At 36.4% G+C, this 21,346-nt stretch overlaps 3 protein-coding genes across 4 annotated transcripts; 1 reads left to right on the forward strand and 2 right to left on the reverse strand.

Annotated features, from left to right (window-relative positions):
* Window positions 1–2,599: 2,599 nt before the first annotated feature.
* On the reverse strand, window positions 2,600–10,240 carry LOC129874046 (zinc finger CCCH domain-containing protein 45-like). The gene is made up of 4 exons (XM_055949270.1): window positions 9,908–10,240; window positions 4,589–4,708; window positions 4,372–4,496; window positions 2,600–4,279 (listed from the first exon to the last, which is right to left on the reverse strand). Exons 1-4 carry the CDS (start codon window positions 9,962–9,964, stop codon window positions 2,710–2,712), a joined length of 1,872 nt encoding a protein of 623 aa, XP_055805245.1. The 5' UTR covers window positions 9,965–10,240; the 3' UTR covers window positions 2,600–2,709.
* A 1,259-nt stretch (window positions 10,241–11,499) lies between these two features.
* Window positions 11,500–13,036, forward strand: LOC129873673 (GDP-mannose 4,6 dehydratase 1). Its single transcript, XM_055948809.1, has one exon. It carries the CDS (start codon window positions 11,800–11,802, stop codon window positions 12,877–12,879), a length of 1,080 nt encoding a protein of 359 aa, XP_055804784.1. The 5' UTR covers window positions 11,500–11,799; the 3' UTR covers window positions 12,880–13,036.
* Window positions 13,037–14,876: 1,840 nt separating this feature from the next.
* LOC129874979 (uncharacterized) lies at window positions 14,877–21,300 on the reverse strand. Of its 2 annotated transcripts, none has more exons than XM_055950392.1 (6): window positions 21,064–21,297; window positions 20,888–20,971; window positions 20,715–20,799; window positions 16,881–16,969; window positions 15,647–15,758; window positions 14,877–15,463 (listed from the first exon to the last, which is right to left on the reverse strand). In XM_055950392.1, exons 1-6 carry the CDS (start codon window positions 21,097–21,099, stop codon window positions 15,255–15,257), a joined length of 615 nt encoding a protein of 204 aa, XP_055806367.1. In that variant the 5' UTR covers window positions 21,100–21,297; the 3' UTR covers window positions 14,877–15,254. The 2 variants fall into 2 exon arrangements, with proteins under 2 accessions (XP_055806367.1, XP_055806368.1); XM_055950393.1 differs by having other exon boundaries at window positions 15,362–15,449; window positions 21,064–21,300.
* Window positions 21,301–21,346: the final 46 nt, after the last annotated feature.

Below are 21,346 nucleotides of genomic sequence, written 5' to 3' on the forward strand. Positions count from 1 at the left end.
GAACACCATGATTTGATATAAGTAGACTTTTTAAGGCTACTAGGCCATTAATTTATTTGTGACATAATATGTAATATTTTAGGAGTTACGTGTGTTTATAGAGATTGGCTTCAAATACATTTCGATTGTTGCCATGAAACTACACGTGTCGATATATGGATAGACTCTACCTAATGGTACATGGCTATGGCGGAATGCCCTCACGAGAGAGTACTAATATTGTGTTATAATAACATGATCGAGTCTATTAATTGGTTGGCACTACCATGAGATGACTTGGCCAGGTAGATTATATGATACTTGTCACTGTTGATCACCTACTTGACTTTGAATCTTGTGTCAATGTTGGTATAATAATCTCAGTGAAAGTATAATAATTGAAATGGGATTTAATGATTTTATTTAGATTAATTTGTGAATGGAATTGAAAGTTTATAAGGTTGAGTTGAAATAAATTAACACTTAATTCTTCATCTCAAATGTAAAATTAATCGTGATTTGATATTAATGCATTTTTTTTATGTCAAATAATACTTGCATTGATTTCCTAATAAAATCTTCGACTCTTATATTTGGTATTTATTTTCGCTTTTGGAATCACATCCACTGCTCTCCCTGTGGATTGAGCCTCATTTTGAGTTGATCTTGATTGGTTCCACCACTTTGCAAGGGTGATGACACCAGTAGCTAAGTCTTACGAGGACGCTTTGTTGAATCAATATTGGCGGTTTCCAGATGACGTCAAAACACCTTCAGTAATGTAGATAAGCAGTATCGTGATTCAAGGGTTCTTAATCAAAAGTTGGAGAAAAGAATAATGTATTGTTCTTTACAACATGAAAATTTCCCACCGTTTATCCATTTCCAATATGAACAAAGGTCATGATTGCTGTCCCTTTGGAAAATCTCTCGTAGACAAGCAATTTACCAAATGTAGAGAATCATCTACATCAAAGTATGATTCTTTACAGATGATACCCATCTTTTTCTCATTAAAGGCTCTCCTATCTCTTCACTCCCTGGCTCTTCAGCGGAGATTCATTACTGGCAGCAAAAGTGTCTCTGAACTTGTAGTTTACTGGACCATTTGGTTTCACAGTTTATTATAACATTTAGATTTTGAAAAAGAACAGTGTAGATGTATTTCACATCCCACAGCTTCGACACAACAAACTCATAGATTAGAATCTGTCAAATCTTTAACGTCCCAATATGTGGCTGTTAGGTCATACGTTTTGTTGAAAGTTTGCTTTAAGTCTAATAATAAGGTGGATTCAAAATTTGAAATTTATGAACTTCCAATAATGTCAAATGAAAAAGAAAAATTTTCTTTATAGGTGTCCAAGCGGAATCGAATCCCATACAAAAAGGTAAACTAAGTGTGCAGTTGGACTAAGTGACTGCTTTGTTGGTAAGTTTTCAATAAATTTTTCCAATATATTAAATAAATTTTTCGATATAAATTTAAGCTTTGCGCAAAAATTGTTCCCAAAAACCCTAGATCCACCCCTGCCATTTCATTGCATATAGCGGGATCTGACTTCTTAATTCCAAATGAATCTGTCGTTCGAAAGCTATGCTGGATCTATCTCTTTCTCGTTTGAATTGTCAAGCCAAGTCCTAATCAGTGATGAATCCCTTTGTTTTCCCGATCAAGTTCCTCCACCAAGGCTGATCTATCTCTTTCTCGTTTGATTTGTCAACTCAAAGCCTAATGAATCCCTCTTTTTCCCGATCCAATTCCTCCACCAACACAAAACCCCATTGAATTCAGGCATGTTCTGTCCTGACTCAAGTTCAGCCAATTGGATTAGCAGATCAAATACCGGACTGAGCTTGTCTTCTCTACAACTGACTCGGTGAAATGTATTCTACTATATTCCTTACTGCACACTTTGAAGTTCCTGGTGGAATGTTTTCGCTAGCAATGGAAGCGAAGAAAAGGGGGGAATCATTGTAGCCATAGAAGCATATCCTCAGCTTGTCCTAAACCGGCAAGGATTGAATTGTCATGAAGAAATTGCCTTTAGACCAAGTCTCCAGTTAATTCAGAATTTATAGGAAATTGTACCCAACCATTGTTAGTTTATTTATTTCTTCTCTCCTGTTGAAGTAGTTGTGGGGCCAAGCAACATGTCTCTCCAACCAAACTCGTACAGGTACTCTTAACTATTCATCATCTAATAAAAAGTTCTTTAATGTCAATCATTATCCCATTATTATTGTTATTCGATTTAGTACTGCCTTTAAAGAATTTAATAAACTTTGGTCTATCAAATGCTTCATTACCTTAATAACTCCCACTAAATTATAGTATAAATCAAATTTACATCTTAAATTCATTATTGATATCAACAGTACGTCACTTTTATGTTTTTTCATTTTTAAAGTGGGGGCAGGGCCACTGTAGTGGATTGCGATTGCAATTGGCAGAGCAAAAAAAAAACTCAAGCATAACCTGCCGGAATAGAAATATTGATCCAAGTTCAAAGTTTCAAAGGGAAACTCCTTCCAATTTTTTCAGATAAAAGCCAAGTCTAATTCGTAAGTTTTAATCCAAGTTTTAAAAGTCTGCGTTTCAAAATTTCCCTCAGGAAAAAGGCAAAACAGAGTGCTTTTTGTTTAAACATTCGTGCAACTGCCTTTGTCACTAGTTTCCTGTACAAAAGAAAAGGGTACCTCTTGAGTCCTATTAGTAAGTTCCCAACATTACTTCATTCTCTTTAAATCCAGAGCTTCCAACATCCCCCCTGACCTCTTTTGTCCGGATATATCATGCAGGAATGGACAAGAGGAACCATTACGGCACCCCATAGGTTTATTAAAGAATACACAATGCGCCAGGCTGCGCTGAATTGGTTTTTGGTTCTTTAACAAACCTGGGCCCCATGTATTACCACGAGGATTGGTATTTTGTAAGCGTTCATCAACCACAGATTCACAATTTTCTCCATGTTGCTTGATCAGGGACTTGCAGTAATCGATATCCTTGTGAAGAGGAGCAGGACTAGTCAACGAGGAGAAAGGGGATGTATGGCCAACATTTGGTGAAAGAGATAACTTAGGCTGCAAAGTGGTAGGATGGTCTGCACTTGACAAAACCACATCATATTTGGAACAAGATGAAGGAACCAACTCAGAATTAACCAAGGGCTTTCCTCCTACATTGTCGGATACTCCATATTTGTTAATCAGTTTCTTAATCTTTTCTAGATTTAGGTCAGACGTTGGGTGGGCTAGTGACTTACTCTCTCTAATGTTTGCAGTTCTTATATGAGGAGGGGGCCCTTGTTCATTAAGCAAATTACTTTTCACGGATGTTTCAGGCCTAGTCATCGTCAAGGGCACAGATTTTGTCATTGGCTTTGGCCCAAAAATTGGTCCAGATCCTGCATGGGGAGCTTGGTATTCATTAACAGGCTTGACAATTACCTTATCGAGTTTTGCCCTAGGCAATGGAACCAGTAGATCCACTGGCCTAGACATGGCAGCAATGAGAGAATCAGCTGTTGTAGCACCAGTTTTGGCATTGGTAGCCATTCCACGTTCATTCATCAGCTTCAGTATTTCGTCTGGGTTGTGCAGAAGCCTAACCAATAAGTTGGTATCGATCAGACTACCCTGCTCTTGACTTTTTGCAAGAGCAGCTACAGCTGTGGCTATAGCAACTGTCAAATCACCCTCAAAACCAGGAATGTTCTGGGTGACAGGGTTGTGCATAGCAGGTGGCATTCCAGAAACTTGAGACTTGAGCTGGGGAATATTCTGGTTTTCACATATTGTTCGATACTTGGGCCCATGGTTTTGAATAGCTGGTTGGTCTGGAAAAAATTCAGTCTGGTCTGGACTGCTGATATTTTCAAATGTCGGTCCATACTGGGGAACAGAGTTGTAACTACCAGGTGGTTTAGGAGATACTTGGGTTTGCTCCGATCCCTTCAAATTTTGACATCTTGAAAAATTTGGAGTAGATTGCACATTAGGAGGACATCTTACAGAAAAAGGAGAGTTGCTCTGGGGTTTCCTGGGATTTTGGAAGGTTGACAAAGACTGGGGAAGCGACTTTCCATTAGCAGGTAGCTTTTGAGAAGTAACTATCCTGACAGGTGATGATGGACTGTTAGGTAGACATGCATCTGGCGATTTGCTGCAGATGGTTTGGGATGGTGTTAAATGGAATGAAACTTCCACATCTGCTTCTTCTTCAATGGGAATGATTCGGATCACCGGAGTTTGGTTATCATCATAACTTTGGTCCAGATCCGAAGAGGTGTAAGGACTGTATGGAAATAGGAAAAACAAGGGATTAAAACCAAGTAAATTGAAACAAAGAAAGCTACAAACCTAAGAGATGGTCCAAAAATACCATACTTAGGAGGAATTGCAGACCAACAAGGATAAACCGCCTCAAGCACTCTCTTTTCTCTATGCTCCTGATTCCCTGCTTCTTTACTTTCTTCACCAGCAACCACTAACCATTTCTCGTTCAAATTAAACTACCAATAACAACATTAAATGGGTTATTACGACAATGTGTGCAGAAACTATGCATGTAAAGGCACATCCTATCATCTAAAACTTAGATTACCTTGGGAGGGCATTTCCATATAACCAAAGATTTGTAAGAAAGCATCCCTTGTAACTGAAGATGATGTTGCGATCCCCTACCAACTTTTGATGGGCAATCCTCTTCTCGAAAATGTTTAACCTGCTGAATGGTAAAATATGCAAACTTGCTAAGGAGAAATTGGAAAAAACTAGAGCATATCAATGTTCTTGATAAGTAAAACTGAAAGCAAGGTCAATCGGAGATATCCTTTATACTACACACTTAGAATATCTCCTTGGAAAAAAAATATACAGTAACAAGACAAAATCACTTCTTCATATCCACTCTACCTTCAAAAAGTGGGGAACAATTGTCAATTAACAACTCAAACATTTGGGTGCCTCTTGCGAAGAAGCACCAGATCAGGGGGCTCATCTTCTCTCCAAAGGGAGAAAGTTAATTAAATCTTCATCCCGATTTGTTTTCTTTTTTGACTTGGGAGTAAGAAGAGTTTAAAAGTGCAATTAAAAGTTAGAAGCATGAATGGACATTTGGTCAACAAATAGAAACATTTCTCAGCAATCCTTTAGGTGTGATGAATAGGCAGATAAAAAGTTTAAGCACAAAACAATGGAAAACCAGCAAGGAGGTTGGGCAATCTACTTGAAATTGCCAAATTTTTGGAGCTTAAATGGAGAAGACAGTATCCAAGTTGAGGGATAGGCTTTGGAAATCGTAGTAAGTATAAACTCAGCATTTTCCTTCATGTTCACTATGTTTACAGATCTTGCAATTGTAATTTATATGTCAAGCATGTTAAGAACAAGCACCTTTGAAAGAAGATACACATTTAAGCAGGGAACTTGTTAGCGACAATAACATTTATCAAGTCATTTACTCACCTAGCTTTACCATTTATTAGGTATGCTATTGATATCTCTAAAAAATATAAGACCAAGAACAAAATTGATGAAAGTTCTTGTCAAAAGACTACATGGTGGGTTGGGAATTGATATGAATCTAAGTGGGGCCTTTTTAATGAATATTGTATATGATCTGCATCAAGCTGCATCTTTCTTTTAATCTATTACATCCCACTCTGAAGAATCTCTTGGACGAAACATCACAAACACATCACTTAAATAAACCTGCTCCTCTCCCAGTGTTGATCTCATTTCTTATTGTACACCCACACATGTACCTTGTTATCAGAATAAAAAGCCATGCAAGTGTGATGACAAAGATAGAAAATCAAGGATGGGTGAAGGAAAATGGTAATTGTAAAGTGATATTTCTTAGTTCGGAAATAAAATAACTTGTTATAACAGGTTGCGGAAATGCGAATGCTGCGGTGGATGTGTGGGCACACTAGGATGGATAGAATTAGGAATGAAGATATCCGAGACAAGGTGGGAGTGGCATCGGTGGAGGACAAGATGCGGGAAGCGAGACTGAGATGGTTTGGGCATGTGAAGAGGAGAGACACAGATGCTCCAGTGCGGAGGTACGAGAGGTTGGCTATGAACGGTTTCAGGAGGGGCAAAGGGAGTCCGGAGAAGTATTGGAAAGAGGTGATTAGACATGATATGGCACAGTTGCAGCTCACCGAGGACATGACCTTAGATAGGAGGCTGTGGAGGACTCAGACTAAGATAGTGGGCTAGGTGGCTTATCTTTTCTCCATAGTAGTCATAGTTTTGCTCATTTGTTTATTAACATTTGATTTCTGCATTTGATTACTGCTTATATTTGTTGGTCCGGTTTACTTTGGGTATCCTATTTATCTATAGTAGTTAATGCTCCTTTCTTTCAGGTCTTTCCTACCCTGACTTTCTCGCTCTCATTTCTCATATTTTTATATTGTTTTCGATATGCTTGGCTCTACTGACCTATGTCTTGTTTTCCTTGTTTCTCCTCTCTTGTTCTTCTCTCTTAAGCCGAGGGTCTTTCGGAAACAGCCGCCCTACCTTTCAAGGTGGGGGTTAGGTCTGCATACACTCTACCCTCCCTAGACCCCACATGGTGGGACTATACTGGGCTTGTTGTTGTTGTTGTTGTTGTTGTTATAACAGGTTGAACATGTGAATGGTCAAGAAGTACCTTAGAGATAATGACTTAGCGGAGTCTCTAGTTACACAGTACGAGTTTGAATTGGACTTACTACTAAGTGGGGGAGAATTGGGACATGTAAAAGTCACCTTAAGATGGTGGTGAAAAAAAGACAGATTCTAGAAACCAAAAACAAGACAAAGGAAGATCGTTGGTAACCTTCATAATGAAATGGGTATAATTACCATAAAGTGCTTGTAGGAAAAAACGCAGGCTCATTATGAGTTATAGCTATGATATTCTGCATCGAGGATGTTGAAATTATTCTACAGTAGTCAAAGATTTAATAGTCAACTCAGATAGACCTTGACAACTTGGGAACATATGTGCTTTGAGCTAAATTCAAGTGTTGGCAGAAAATGAGAAAGTACGGAGTCTACGGACATACATTAGACTTAGTAGATCAAACTAAAGTAGACATGAGTATGTAATACGTGTGTTCCTTCCTTTCTTGATACGGAAATTATCCCAAGAGTTTAATTCTATTCCATTGTTTAAAAACTCCATAAATAGTGGGTCATAATAGTGGGAGTGCATACTTCCACACATTTATTTTATTTTTGATATTATTATTCTTATTAAATGACTCATGTATGGTTTTAAAGTTGAAAATGCTTCATGATTGATTTGAGAGTGATTTGAAAATTTTCATCCAAGTGTTATTTGCTTTAAATAGTTTACATTCATTAGTATTTATGCTTCAAAGAGTCAAATGATTTGAAATAGCACTTGTTGAATATTTTGAGTCTTAAATCTTTATTTGACAAATGCTTTGATAGCGTGAGCAAAAGATTTTACATTTGATTCTATTTAAATGAGTTGGATTGGTTATGAACGTCGTTATAGTAAAGGGCTATGGCAGAGTGCCTCATGAGAGAGTACTAGCATGGTTGAATCGATTCATGAGGCACAACGATGAGATGACATGAGCAAGTAGTTTATATGATACTTGCCTCTATGTTGATCACTTATTTGACCTTGGATCTTGAGTCGGTGTTAGTATAGTACTCCAAGTTATAAAGATTTGAATATGTTTAGGCCTAAGGAGCCGAAAGTGATTCTTATGATTCAATTCAATTGAAATGGACTTTAATGATTTTATTTAAATTATTTTGTGAATGTTCAGGTTTTACTCTTGATCCTTCATCTCAAATGTAAAATAAATTGTGATTTGATATTTAATGCATTTTGTTCCATGTCAAATAATACTTGGATTGATTTCCTAATAAAGCCTTTGACTCTTCCTTGTGGTATCCATTCTCGTTCAGCTCTTGGAATCACATCCATCGCTCTTCCTGTGGGTCGAGCCTCATTTTGAGTCGGTCTTGGTTGGTTTCACCTCTTTGCAAGGTGATGATACCAGTAGTTGTCCCAACTATTAGTGAAAAAAAGTCTGATAATTATTGAGTATTGTGGCGTGTACTCGAACCTCTTTTGGGCCCCTCTATTTTATATATTGAAGGATGAGGCATGGCACGTGATGAGTGTAGGGCTAAGGTTACTCTCTTCCTGAGGTATATTTTGAGGCACCACTTTTATTTTGTGTTAGCTAGTATGTTCTTCTTTTTCTTTAGTCAGAAATTGTCCCAAGAGTTTAACTACATTCCGTTGTATAGATGCACCATAGATAGTTGTGTTGGGTCATAATAATGGGAGTGTACATGATATACATGGAAAAATACATTTATTTTTGTTATGAAATGATTCATGTATTTAAATTTGAGAACATTTCATGATTGATTTGAGAATGTATAAAATTTTCAAATGGCTTCTGCGGTTGGTTCAAATGCGGGCCAGGGTGAATCATACGGGTTTGGTTCGCTCGTGTAAGTTAAGAGTTTTGGGTGCCAGTCATGTGGATTTAGAGTGTGATCGGTACCTTTCAACCAAAAGGTAAGCCTTACAAACCCTAACAATATTCAAATCACTTCTTGGTCACCCAAAGTTTCTTTTGTCCACATCCAATTCAAGGAACAGATGAGGACTCAAACAGTATCTCTCAAGGCCATTAACTCTTTCCCGCTAGGTTTCGGAATTTTATCTAATCCTTTTCTTTACTTTTTTTTTGCTAATCTTTTGGTAGTATCAAAATCCATAATTTCCCTTTCCAGATTTTCCTACATTCCAGCCACTCATTCATAACAGAACATCAAGCAGACAAAAATAAGAAAATACTACAGGTAAGGCAAAGCAACAAAACTAGTTAGCATCTTCTTTTCCCCAATCTAATCTAATGAAAAATCATAGAATTCATAACTGAACCAGTAAACCATTTAAAAAAAGAAGGCAATGCAGTAGGATTCTGCAAGAAAATTCATCTGTGTGCTTTTCTGCAACAGACACACATCTATATCTATGTATACAGGAAACAGAAACCAACCTTAAATTGATTCATAGTCGTATATAAGAAATTAAAAATAAACATCAAAATTCGTGCATTAAACTGAGTAAACTGACTCGATTGAGTAATGTTGTGTATACCTGATAAAGATTAGGTCCAGAAGCCCACCAAATCTTTTTTGATTTCTTCAAACCCATGAAGAAATCGATATACTCAATTTATTTATCAACACTCAAATTCGCCTTCAGATTATCGGTTTGTTAATGCAAGTCAGAATCAGAATGTTGTTTCCCTAAAAAAAAAGTTGAGAATGGAAGTCGAGAGGAGCAGAGATTGGAGTGAAACCCTAGAATCCTCGTTTTGTGAGTGAAAAAAAAAATCAGAAAGTTGAAGAGGTTGCGCCGTTGCGGGAGGGAGTGACGTACTCTATATATTTGTATTTTGGCTGCTGCTGGAAAGATCGTTACACGCCTTGTCGTATTTGCCCCGCCTAACACCTCATTACGTCCTCCTTTTTATTTTTTATTTAGGGTTAATTACACTAAAATACCCCTATACTATTACTTCGTTACGGATAGACCCCTTATATTTTAAATTTAAATACTACACTTCCTAGAAAAAGAAGAATTATATCCCGAAATTGCAAACTAAAAAAATAAATAAAAAAAACATAGAATTCATAACAGAACCAGTAAACCGTTAAAAAAAAGAAGGCTATGCAGTAGGATTCTGCAAGAAAATCCATCTGTGTGCTTTTCTGCAACAGACACACATCTATATCTATGTATACAAGAAACAGAGACCAACTTGAAATTGATTCATAGTCGTATACAAGAAATTAAAAATAAATATCAAAATTCGTGAACTAAACAGAGTAAACAGACTCGATGGAGTAATATTGTGTATACCTGACAAATATTAGGTCCAGAAGCCCACGAAATCTCTTTTGATTTCTTCAAACCCATGAAGAAATCGCTATACTCAATTTATTTAACAACACTCAAATTCGCCGGTTTGTTAATGCAAGTCAGAATCAGAATGTTGTTTTCCTAAAAAAAAATTGAGAATAGAAGTTGGGAGGAGCAGAGATTGGAGTGAAAACCCTAGAACCTTCGTTTTGTGAGTGAAAAAAAAAAGAAAGTTGAAGAGGTTGCGCCGCTGCGGGAGAGAGTGATGTACACTATATATTTGTATTTTGGCTGCTGCTGGAAATATCGTTACACGCCTTTTCGTATTTGCCGCCTCACACCTCAATACGTCCTCGTCCTTTTAATTTTCATTTAGGGTTAATTACACTAAAATACCCTTATACTATTACTTAGTTACGGATAGACCCCTTATATTTTAAAAATTAAATACTACACTTCCAATACTTCGTAAAAGACTCCATATGAATTATATCCTGGAATTCTAGTGTTATTTTTATGAGAAAATTTCGAAAATAATTAAGATTAAAAATATAATTCTTATTTATAGTTTGTTTAATTATGATTTGTAGTTACATGTTAGAAGGAGGAGAGATGCGAGGGAGAGAAGCGAATTGTATCTATATATTTGTTGGATAATTATATATATGTAACTAGTATATATATATATCAATAAATACAGTTGTATTAATGAATATAATTTGTATCAATGAATACAAGCATATCAATAAATATAATTGCATAAATATTGTATCAAGTTCAAGTGTATTAATAAAATACTATTTATATCAATGAATGCAATTGTATCAATGTTGTATTTAGTAACAAATTATATTTGTATTCATGTGTATTTGTATGCATATATTGCTACGTGTGTTTGTATTTTGCATCACTAATAAGAAGCATTCATCTGTTGTATTTGTTGCCTTGTGTGTATTTATATTTATCAGTTGCCATGTGTATTTATATTTTGTATCGCTAAAAAGAATTTGTATAGTTGATAGTTATTATTTGTATTTGTATCGACTGTTAACATTTGAATTTGTATTATTTGATTGTTACTATTTGTAATTATTATTTTGTATTGAGAGAGAAAGGAGAAGGCGAGAGAGGGGGGCACAGAAAGGCGAGCGGGAGAGAGGTGAGCGAGAGTGCACAGATAGATAGGAGAGAGGAAGAGAGGAGAACAAAAATTGTTATATATTCCAAACTTTCAAAATATAGTGGTTTATAGTAAATACATATCATATGTTTGTCTTACTATGTAAATTTTTCTATTTTTTTCCCACACTAAGGGTGGAATAACTTATTCCCCAACAAAATGAGTCATAAGTGATAAAATATCTTTTGGTTGAATATTTATTTCTAGTATAAAGGGCAAATAAAAATAGACAGAACTGTTATAATATTTTTGCTTCTATTAAAATTTAAATTGAGGCCTCGTAATTCTCAACTCAACTCGATAATCACTGGACCAAGCAATTGGATGTAATTTTATTTTTTCCTTGCACTGAAGATTGATGGGGAAAAGAAGAAAAAGAAACGGAAGCTAGAACAAAGAATGTGAGGAAGAAGGTCATTTTTTATTCATAAAAGGAAAAGAAATAACTTCTCATTTTCTTTTACAACATTGATTCCATCTCTAATTTTTTCTAGTCTTCATTCAACCACCTGTCTAAAAGAAAAGTAAATTCTCAAAATATATTTAAAACTTTCCTCATTTTTCTTTCTCCCGCAACGTGTATTTGGTCACAACATCGAAGCCGCAGAACTGTTATATATAGTGCGATATTTTGGAATTCTATTTGCCTCTCATTACAATCAAACAAATCCCCCCATACACTCAATTCACCTGGTCGCAATTGGCAACAAAAATGGCAGCTGAAAATGGCAGCACCGGCTACTCTAGATCCAAAATTGCACTGATCACTGGCATCACAGGCCAAGATGGTTCCTATCTCACTGAATTCCTTATTAGCAAAAACTATGAAGTCCATGGCCTTATTCGTAGATCCTCTAGTTTCAATACCCAACGCATCAATCACATATATATCGATCCTCATAACACCTACAGAGCCCGAATGAAGCTCCATTACGCTGATCTCTCTGACGCTAGTTCTCTCCGCCGATGGCTCGACATTATCCTCCCCGACGAGATTTACAACCTGGCTGCTCAATCTCATGTTGCCGTCTCTTTTGAGATCCCTGATTACACCGCTGACGTGGTGGCTACCGGCGCCCTTCGCCTCCTAGAGGCGATTCGTTCTCACATCTCCGCTACCGGAAGGTCTCACGTCAAGTATTACCAAGCCGGATCATCGGAGATGTTCGGATCTACGCCGCCGCCGCAATCGGAATCTACTCCGTTTCACCCGAGATCTCCTTACGCCGTTTCCAAATGCTCGGCGCATTGGTACACAGTGAATTACCGCGAAGCGTACGGGATATTCGCTTGCAACGGGATTCTCTTCAACCACGAGTCTCCTCGTCGGGGTGAGAATTTCGTGACGAGGAAGATAACGCGGGCAGTAGGGAGGATAAAAATCGGGTTACAGAGCAAGGTGTTTTTGGGGAATTTACAGGCGTCGAGAGACTGGGGCTTTGCCGGAGACTATGTAGAAGCAATGTGGATGATGCTGCAGCAAGAGAAACCAGACGACTACGTTGTGGCAACGGAGGATTCACATACTGTGGAGGAATTTTTAGAAGTAGCATTTGGATACGTTGGATTGAACTGGAAGGAACATGTGGAGATTGACAAGAGGTATTTCAGGCCAACGGAAGTTGATAATCTGAAGGGAGATGCAAGCAAAGCGAAGAAAGTGTTGGGATGGAAACCAAAAGTGGGATTTGAGAAACTGGTGAAGATGATGGTGGATGAAGATGTAGAGTTGGCTAAAAGAGAGAAAGTTCTTGTTGATGCTGGATATATTGATGCCCAACAGCAGCCTTGATCACATGTTATGCTTTTTATCAAAATCTTCCACAGAAGAGGACATTTTGGTTTTGTGTGTTGTAGTGCTAACTATATTTATTTTGATTCTTTAATTTTATCTTATTGTATTTTTAAAAAAATCTATTGTCAGGCAATATGAAAAGTCTAATTTATGTGTCGCCAAAAAAAATATTGTGATAGAATTGTTTTTTTTTTGTTTTTTTTTTGCATTTTTTCTTATAAAAATTCAAAGAATCAGAGACGAATTCAGAAATGTTTCGTCGCTTTAAATGTAAATGTGTTACTACTATATTTAGTTGATTCAATCAACTTAGACCTTCAATATGAGTTATATGTCTTTTCGATTTATACAAAACAAATCAGTCAAACAAAAAAGGAAGAAAAAAAGTATTTGAACTTGTATCCTTTGATAAAAAAATATGACCCTTCACCATCGCCACCATGCATTCACTAATTACTTTGAGTGGCGTGACACCCCATTCTTTTCCATAAATTTGTCCTTTTCAGAAAAGGATCTATGATGTAAATTTGGATTTATAGAATTGAATTTTTATTTTTTTTTATCGAGGATCAATAGTGTTTTCATTTACTCTTCATGTAACTCATACTTTTTAAATTATTCGTTAATAATGAAGTTGCTTAATAAATTGTTTCTTCTAAAATTCAAAACTTACCAATTACTTATTCAGATATATATTTCATGACGTTAATTTTTTAAGCACCAATATTTTATATATCATCTTTTTCTTGTTCCATTATTCTAACCTCCAAAAACACGTGAATTAATTCTACTAGAAGTATATCCCTATAATATATTTTTCACCCGTGAGTTTTGGACCATCTTCATTCATCCATCACTTAGTCCTTTGTAATTAATTATTTGAATCTTATTAGCACAACAATATTATATTCTAAACGGAACGTATCAATGAGTTTACATATATATATATATATATATATTATCAATTTTTTTGTGTTACTTTGTTATGTGATTAACGGGTGCAACTCACGCACTAGATAGGTTGAAAACAAGGTGTTTATGGGGTCAATTTAAATCAAATTAACGTGTCTAAATGATCAAAGTGAAAGTTAGGATATTCAACTTCAAATTGATGCCAAAGTAGATATATTCTACCTATAGTTTACAACTAAGTTCTACTCGTTAAAGTCAATCTCAATTGTTTAATGCTATCGAACTTAATTATTGAGGGATAGTTGAGGTTTTATGCACCTCTATAAAAAAAGATAAATCTTTCTATAGACAAAAGTTTCACGTTATTATTTACTGTAATTAGGATAACGCTTTATAAATTTATTTTAAATTTTTTATATATACAAGAGATATGAAAATAACATATAAGAATGCTAGGCAGAGTTAATTTCTTCCATTCAAATTATAAAGGATTATGTTTTCACAGATTTCCTCCTTTTAACCTCGTCTTTTTTAGATTGAAGGGATATAACATTTTTAAGTGTAGTAACTTGTGTAGCAGACCAGCAGTTCAGTCACCTTCGATAGTGATGTTTCAATCACGGAGGAAATGTTTTTCAATTTTTTAATGTTCGATTGATCAAATAATTTGATAAATATTTTTTTCTGAAAAAGTAAACTTCTTGAAAATGAAAAAGGTGAGCTCCCGAATGAGAGTAGGGAAAACAAGCTTTACTAACAACATTCCACAATCCATGTTGATTGTATCATCCCCATCCTCTAATACAACTCATCTTCACCCCACTCTCCATAGCCCTCAGCCCTACGTCCCCACCCCCACCTCATATAGTATTTATCTAATTATATACAAATGTTTTTAGGATAATATTTTTTTCTTATTACCTACCGAACACAAGAAAACAAGTAGGAAACCACTTATTTTCTATGAAAAACTTGAAACTTAATTATCTTCCTATTAGATTCCAAATACCCACAATTTCTTCACGAATATACATATACATCAGCGATTTCTCATAATCAAGTTGAAAACAACAGCTCAAAACTAGATTCAGCATACTACTCTATTTAAACTTCTTTCGCCGTCCAATTAAATTCTCAAATCCACAAACAACTCCTGAATATCCATAGGAAGAACATCTCTCATAATTTAGAGGGGGGAAAACATAGCATCACCACAGTGAATCTTAACATTTCAAGTTTAAATAAATGAACAGCCAATACTAGCTGAGAAGTCGATCCACGTGCTTCCTATGCAACTAATTTCCCGACTATGTTTCCTGTGCAATCAATTTCCAAGTGTGCTTGAAGCCTTGAACTACCAATCAGTTGGACATAGATACAAGTATGGGTCATGATGCTCAAAAAAGTAATGTACACCAGGGGTAGAGAGATACTTCATAAGCTCCAATCCAGCCTCGGCACTATTGCTTCTCATCTGCTTTAGCTTGCAGTGTATGCATGTTGCTGCAACTGCTTCCTGTGTCAGAGGAAGCTGCTGTAAATGGTTTGATAGATGATCGCAGAGATTCCGGTCCCTCTGCAGCAATCCTCTTGCACAATGCATCACAATTACTGATTACCTCTGTCAACCTACCTTTTAAAACCCCAAGTTCAACCTGCAAACCATTTACTGCGTGCAATTCAAACATTGAGTAAAAAAAAGGCATTCGCTTGTTAGATTTTTTTATAATGGGAATCAGATATCACATGGACAAATATTTAACTTTTATTTTAAAGCTCCACACTACAGTAGCCCTAGAGATTCCGTCGGACATTTCTTTTCTCTTCAGCTTTCCGGGATTGGATATTATACCTTCTGATAGATGCTGTGAGGTTGTTTTCATTGCGGAAACAGAGTAATTGAAGCGTTGAAGAAGCTTAACAGCCAATGCATCTGCAACTTCTATTTTGTTTTCTATTTCTTCCTGCAGCAATTATCCAAGGAATCTACTTAAAAAAGATATCTGAGCTCTTCTTTTCATATGAAGAAGAACCACAACAATCAACAAAAGCTTGTAAACATGATGAAGAGCTTCAACATGCTAGCATAGGTATGCTAACAACTTGAACATAAGATTTAATGTAATGAAGAGAGCCTCAAAATCCAGTGTCCAAAAAACCACCACCAAATTGACTATTAACTTTAACTTCTCGTCACAAGGAAGCACTTTATAAATGGTATACAACTATCTGTATAATACAAGCCATACTACGGGAGGTGGCAAGACAATTCTCGACCAAGGTACGATGGGAGAAATAATGATGTAGCTACAATCAAACACAAAAATAAACCTTGCAATATCTTTTCCCACCTTGTCAAAGCTCAGTGTGATGATGATTGATGTACAATTGTTGATTCAAAAGGATATTGTCTACCACTGACCTAGAGAGGGCATTTAATTTTAGCAACCAACTTTGGGAAATATATATGCCTGAAAAGTTGGGGAATATCTAGTAATCAGATAGAATTTTTTTTGAGGCAGCTGCTCCTTTACACATATTAAAGTTGGAATCAAGTTTTAGAGAACCCAAATCAATATAGTCAGCCACTTCTACATAGTAAACATAATAAGGATCAAATAACTTAACAACTTTGAGCATGCACACAGCTTCCTTGGTGAACACGATGACTATGTTTTACTTCCTTTGGGAGGGACTGGGGTGATAATCCATCTCATTGCTGGCCTCACAATGGCTAACAGTAGTTATCTGAACTATTTGACCTTAATTTACAAGAATTCCATACAAATTCAGACCACAGCTTTGACTCAAAAGGATACTCATAATTTCCTCCTCCCGCCCTCTGTGTGTGAGTGTGTGTGTGTGTTAATAAGAAATGACTCACAAGCGACCGTATTTTGAGACTGGTAAATGCATTAAGAATAGAATGTGTTGTGTAATTACATACAGTCTAACTCAAACTTATTCAAACGTACATTTCAACCTGTTCTAGATCCACACTTTTTATGGATGGAACCACTGCCACACTGGAAAATAGCTACTGAAGCATTAAGTGACCAAAAGAACATGACAATAATTGAGCAAACCTGTCTTTTACAGATCTTCTGAGCCTTCTCCTCTTGCCACTGGCGATATACAGAGAAGAGCTCAAGTAGAACTTTTGGATCTACGCAGCCTACAACAACAAAAGAAAGGAGTATCAATATCTCCAGGATAAGAGAAAAAATCATACTTATTCCTGATGACAATTGTATCAAATGCTACATATATCCCAATAGCGATCGGAGAAAGTGCTGGTTAAATGCTACCACTGCTGCGATGAATTTTTTTGAACTATTTAATTTTATTTTATCAAAAACCTTTTTGGTATCTTTTTTTCTTGTGATAAGTTAAACGTATTCACCCTTGTGGGTGTGATTACAATGATTAGTTGTGTGGCTTTACATACTACAAACAAGTTGAGTCATTCAGAATTGTATAAAGGTGGAGTAGACTCATTGAAAAGGAGCTAGTTCAATCAGAACATACGAATATCTAATTGCATTCACGATCTCCAAAAATTTACTGTGTTTTATTCTTGGAGCTAATTCGATCAAAACATACGCATATCTAATCTCATTCACAATCTCCAAAGTTTCGCCCTAGACCAGATCTAAACAACACTCCATTTTTGGCAATTACGATTCAAGGAAGCTTCCGTTGTAAGAGATTGGTTATATTTGACACTAAGGAAGAAGCATAGATTCTCCACTTACCATCATTGAAGCTCCTATCCATGTGCCCTTCAAGTACTTCCACTACCAGATTCAGGTGCACCATCTGATGTTGGTGGGCTACAGGTTGTATGATTAGGTTACTTAGCCAGCCAGTGCCGGCTCAAGGCCAAAGCCACTAATGCAAAGGCTTTAGGCCCCCCAAATTTTTGGGCCCCCTTTTTTTTTCTTTATTGATAGTTCCATGGCTATTTTTTAAAATTAAAAAAAAAAACTATTTACTTCCCGTGATTTTATTTATGTGGCTTTATTCGGAGTACGAGGATCAAACTAATTAGTGTTCGGTATAAATTTGGATATAGAATCTTCAATTTTTCAAATAAAATTTACATATCTAGAAAATAAATAAAATTATTGTAAGTGAGATTTCCAGCATCTCGTAGAAAAAAAGTGTAATGTAGGATTTGAAGAAGAGTATTTCACTTTCATTTATTTTGATTTTTTTTTGTTTAAATTAGAGTAGTGCGACTATGCTACTATTGACAGATTTCACTGCCATAAGACGTATCAAAAGTTTTCTATTCTAAATAGGAAGAAACTCAAGTTGGATAACTCTCAAACAGTTCAAAGGAAAATCCTTCGGCAATTTCATTTAGAGTGGTTTTTCCTCCTTTTTTGTTTGTTTCGTTGAAAATCGGATTCTTCAATTCAGTTATTAAGACAATTTTCCTTGTTCTAGGATCCTTTATCTCTGTTTTATTTTAAATCATTGGGTATTCTAGGGCAGGAGAGAGGGCAAAGGAAGGAAAGGTGCTTGCCCGAAGAGGAAGGAAGAGGGGATTGCGTTGCTTGAAAGGAATCGACACTCTGAGATGTAAATAGAGAGATCCCCACTACTACCTCCCGTAGGAGTTAGGGCCGTATCTCAGTCCCAGTGTGGCTGATCATCCTCTCGGAACAGCTATTGATCATCGTCTTGGTAAGCTATTGCCTAACTAACTAGCTAATCAGACGCGAGCCCCACCTGGGCAAATTCCTCCTTTTGCTTCTCAGCCTACGGGGTATTAGCAGTTGTTTCCGACTGTTGTTCCCTTTCTTATGCGTTACTCATTTGTCCGCCACCGGAAAAACTTTAGTCATGTGATTGATTAGCGATATCATCAGTTGAACTTTTTTTAGAATAAATTGTTTTGGAAAAAATGTTAACAACTTTGCATCAATATTTTTTAGAAAAATAGATTTAGAAAATAAATATATGAACGACATTGAAAAAACCGTAAGGCCTTCTAATAAAATCTTGCTTTAGTCCATCAACTTTGTTAAGCCACCCCTGTAGCCAGCCAATTTGAGAAGTAATACAGGTTTCTCATAAGAAAAGATTTGGAAGCAGCAGCCAAGTTAGCTCTAAGCTGCTTAGCATTTTCATCACTTAAATCAGATCATTGATGTCTTCAGTTCCTTTTCAATTCCTAGTTAAACCACAACCCATTTTCTGGTTTGGTTTTCTTCCGTTCAATTAAGACAACCAACTATCGTGGGAAATGGAGGCTAGTTCAATATTCAGGCACTTAAGTTCAATTAAGACAAATCACAGTTCATTTGTGTAGGTTTGAAACCCAAGAGAAATGGTTATCATTAGGATTCATCACAACTCTACCTATGCTCACAGAGCATAATCGATCCAATATTGTAGAAAGGAGAACATTGCAAATAGTTGATGGCCATTGAAAACATAGTTAAATTTATAATGAATCCTCATATTAATTTGATTGGTCATGGTCTTCTAGGAACATGCTACATCGACGCAGGGGTGTAACTTTAATTTGACCAAGAAGTTCCACCACGTTATCTCCAGGGGATGAGAGAGCATAACCAAGGGTTCTCACATCATGGATGATGTGACTAAGGCATTCACCCCATGCATTGGCACCCAGATGTGGTGGTAGATAGGAAAGAGCTGCAACATCTTCCTAGACGGATGAGAGTAAAGAAGATAGTACACCAATCTTGAAGAGAATTGGCGACATGATTATTATCTCATTAGGATAGTGTGGGAAAAGAGAAAATTAACATTATTTAGTGCCTATGCTCCGAAAATAGAAACAAACAAGGACAATGACACTAAATTCTAGGAAGATACTGAACATACACTGTGGACCTGGATATGAAAGGAAACTATAGAAGCATAAGACTTAGAAGCTGAAGCACATAAATTAGGTATTCTGAAGTAAAGGATGCCATGAAGAATATAAGGAATAGAGAAGCATGTGGTCCAAATAGTATCCCAACACAAGTTTGTAAAGCCTTGAAGAAGTTGGAGTGATATGGCTAACCAAGTTACTTAATGTTACATTAAATAAAGAGTAATTTAATTTGATATATGCCAATAGAGGATATATTCAAGGATGTGGATTATTGTGATATTGAACTTAGTAGTCATACCGTGAAACTTTGGAGAGAGCGATAAGGCATAAACTTAAAGACGTTACAAGTCTAACAGAATCATCAGTTTAGATCTATGCTGTAATTAGTAGGATGAAATGTTACTGACTCTCTCTCTACTTCCTTTTTCCTTTTTTTAAATAGCTTGATATATTCTCTTGATTCACTGTCCATTAGAGGAACTCTAAAGTACTTTCTATGTCCTAGTAACAACACCACAGTCCGTTTGCATCACAATGTTTCTATTTACAGGCACACATATTCTCAAAACTTGCAAGTGACACCATCTCTTTAAGCTTTTCTCACATCCCTTACAAACCTGTCCAGAAGGCAGGGGCAGACGCACCTTAAAACAAGGGTGTCATCCTACACCCCTTCGTCAAATTTTTTAGTTATAATATATATGTATAGAATCTGAAAAATCAAAATACTTATAGACATTTTATAAGTGACACTACTTAGCGCAAATAGCTCCACGGCTTGTTGGTTCAGCCCCTCTCTGATGCAGCATTTTCCCCAAGTTCGAATCCTTGCCACAAATCTATTCTAATTTTTATAATTGTTTTATATGAGCCTATTGCTATGGAAATAGCAAGGTCTGAACTAGACTCGAAGCCCGCAACACCTTTCCTACTAAGGGGCAAAACAAACCAGTCAACCTAAATTGATATTTACGTAAGCTCTAGACATTGACACCCCTTATGAAAAATTCAGCATACACCACTGCCAGGAGGTATTGAAAACTGTTTATAGTATATAAATTACCTTTATCCGAAGTGGAGGATGTTTTCCTCACCAGAATGTCCGTCAAGCTACTCTCAGCTGGCGGCGATTTCAGTATTGGAGCAGCCTATTCATATAAATTGCATACAATAAGTGATGATCGCTTAATAGCTATTCAAAACCAATATTCTGAAGTTAGCGAAAAGTAAACTTACAATTTTGAGAGATTTTAGCCTCTCCAAAATAGGATCAACTCCTTCTACACGCTCAGAAACTGTGGTGATCTCATCGATTGGCCCCTTCATTCATGTGAAAATTCAAAATTATAGAAGAAAATAAGGCGAACAATTTAAACTGAGATTCATAGAAAATGTTGAAGAAGAAGCAATACTTGTGAGCTGGAGAGAACTGATTCGGATGCACCCATTGAAAGGGTACAGAAGCGATTTGCGTGCCAAAGCCCGGTGAATAGACAGGGAGTGGACTTCTAGTAGTTGGAGTGAAATCTTTTCGCCGGACGAAAAACAGAAAATCAGAATTTTGTAACGGTTAAAGCTTCTCCGGTATCCTGTATTTTTCTCGGAAGCAGCTGTATGCTGAGAGGCCGTTCGTAAATGGGCCTGAGATGGGTCAAAATGCTCGATGCCACATAGCCCAAAGGTGAAAACTCCACT

This window comes from Solanum dulcamara, chromosome 11 (assembly GCF_947179165.1).
Source record: "Solanum dulcamara chromosome 11, daSolDulc1.2, whole genome shotgun sequence".
NCBI classification, from domain to species: Eukaryota; Viridiplantae; Streptophyta; class Magnoliopsida; order Solanales; family Solanaceae; genus Solanum; species Solanum dulcamara.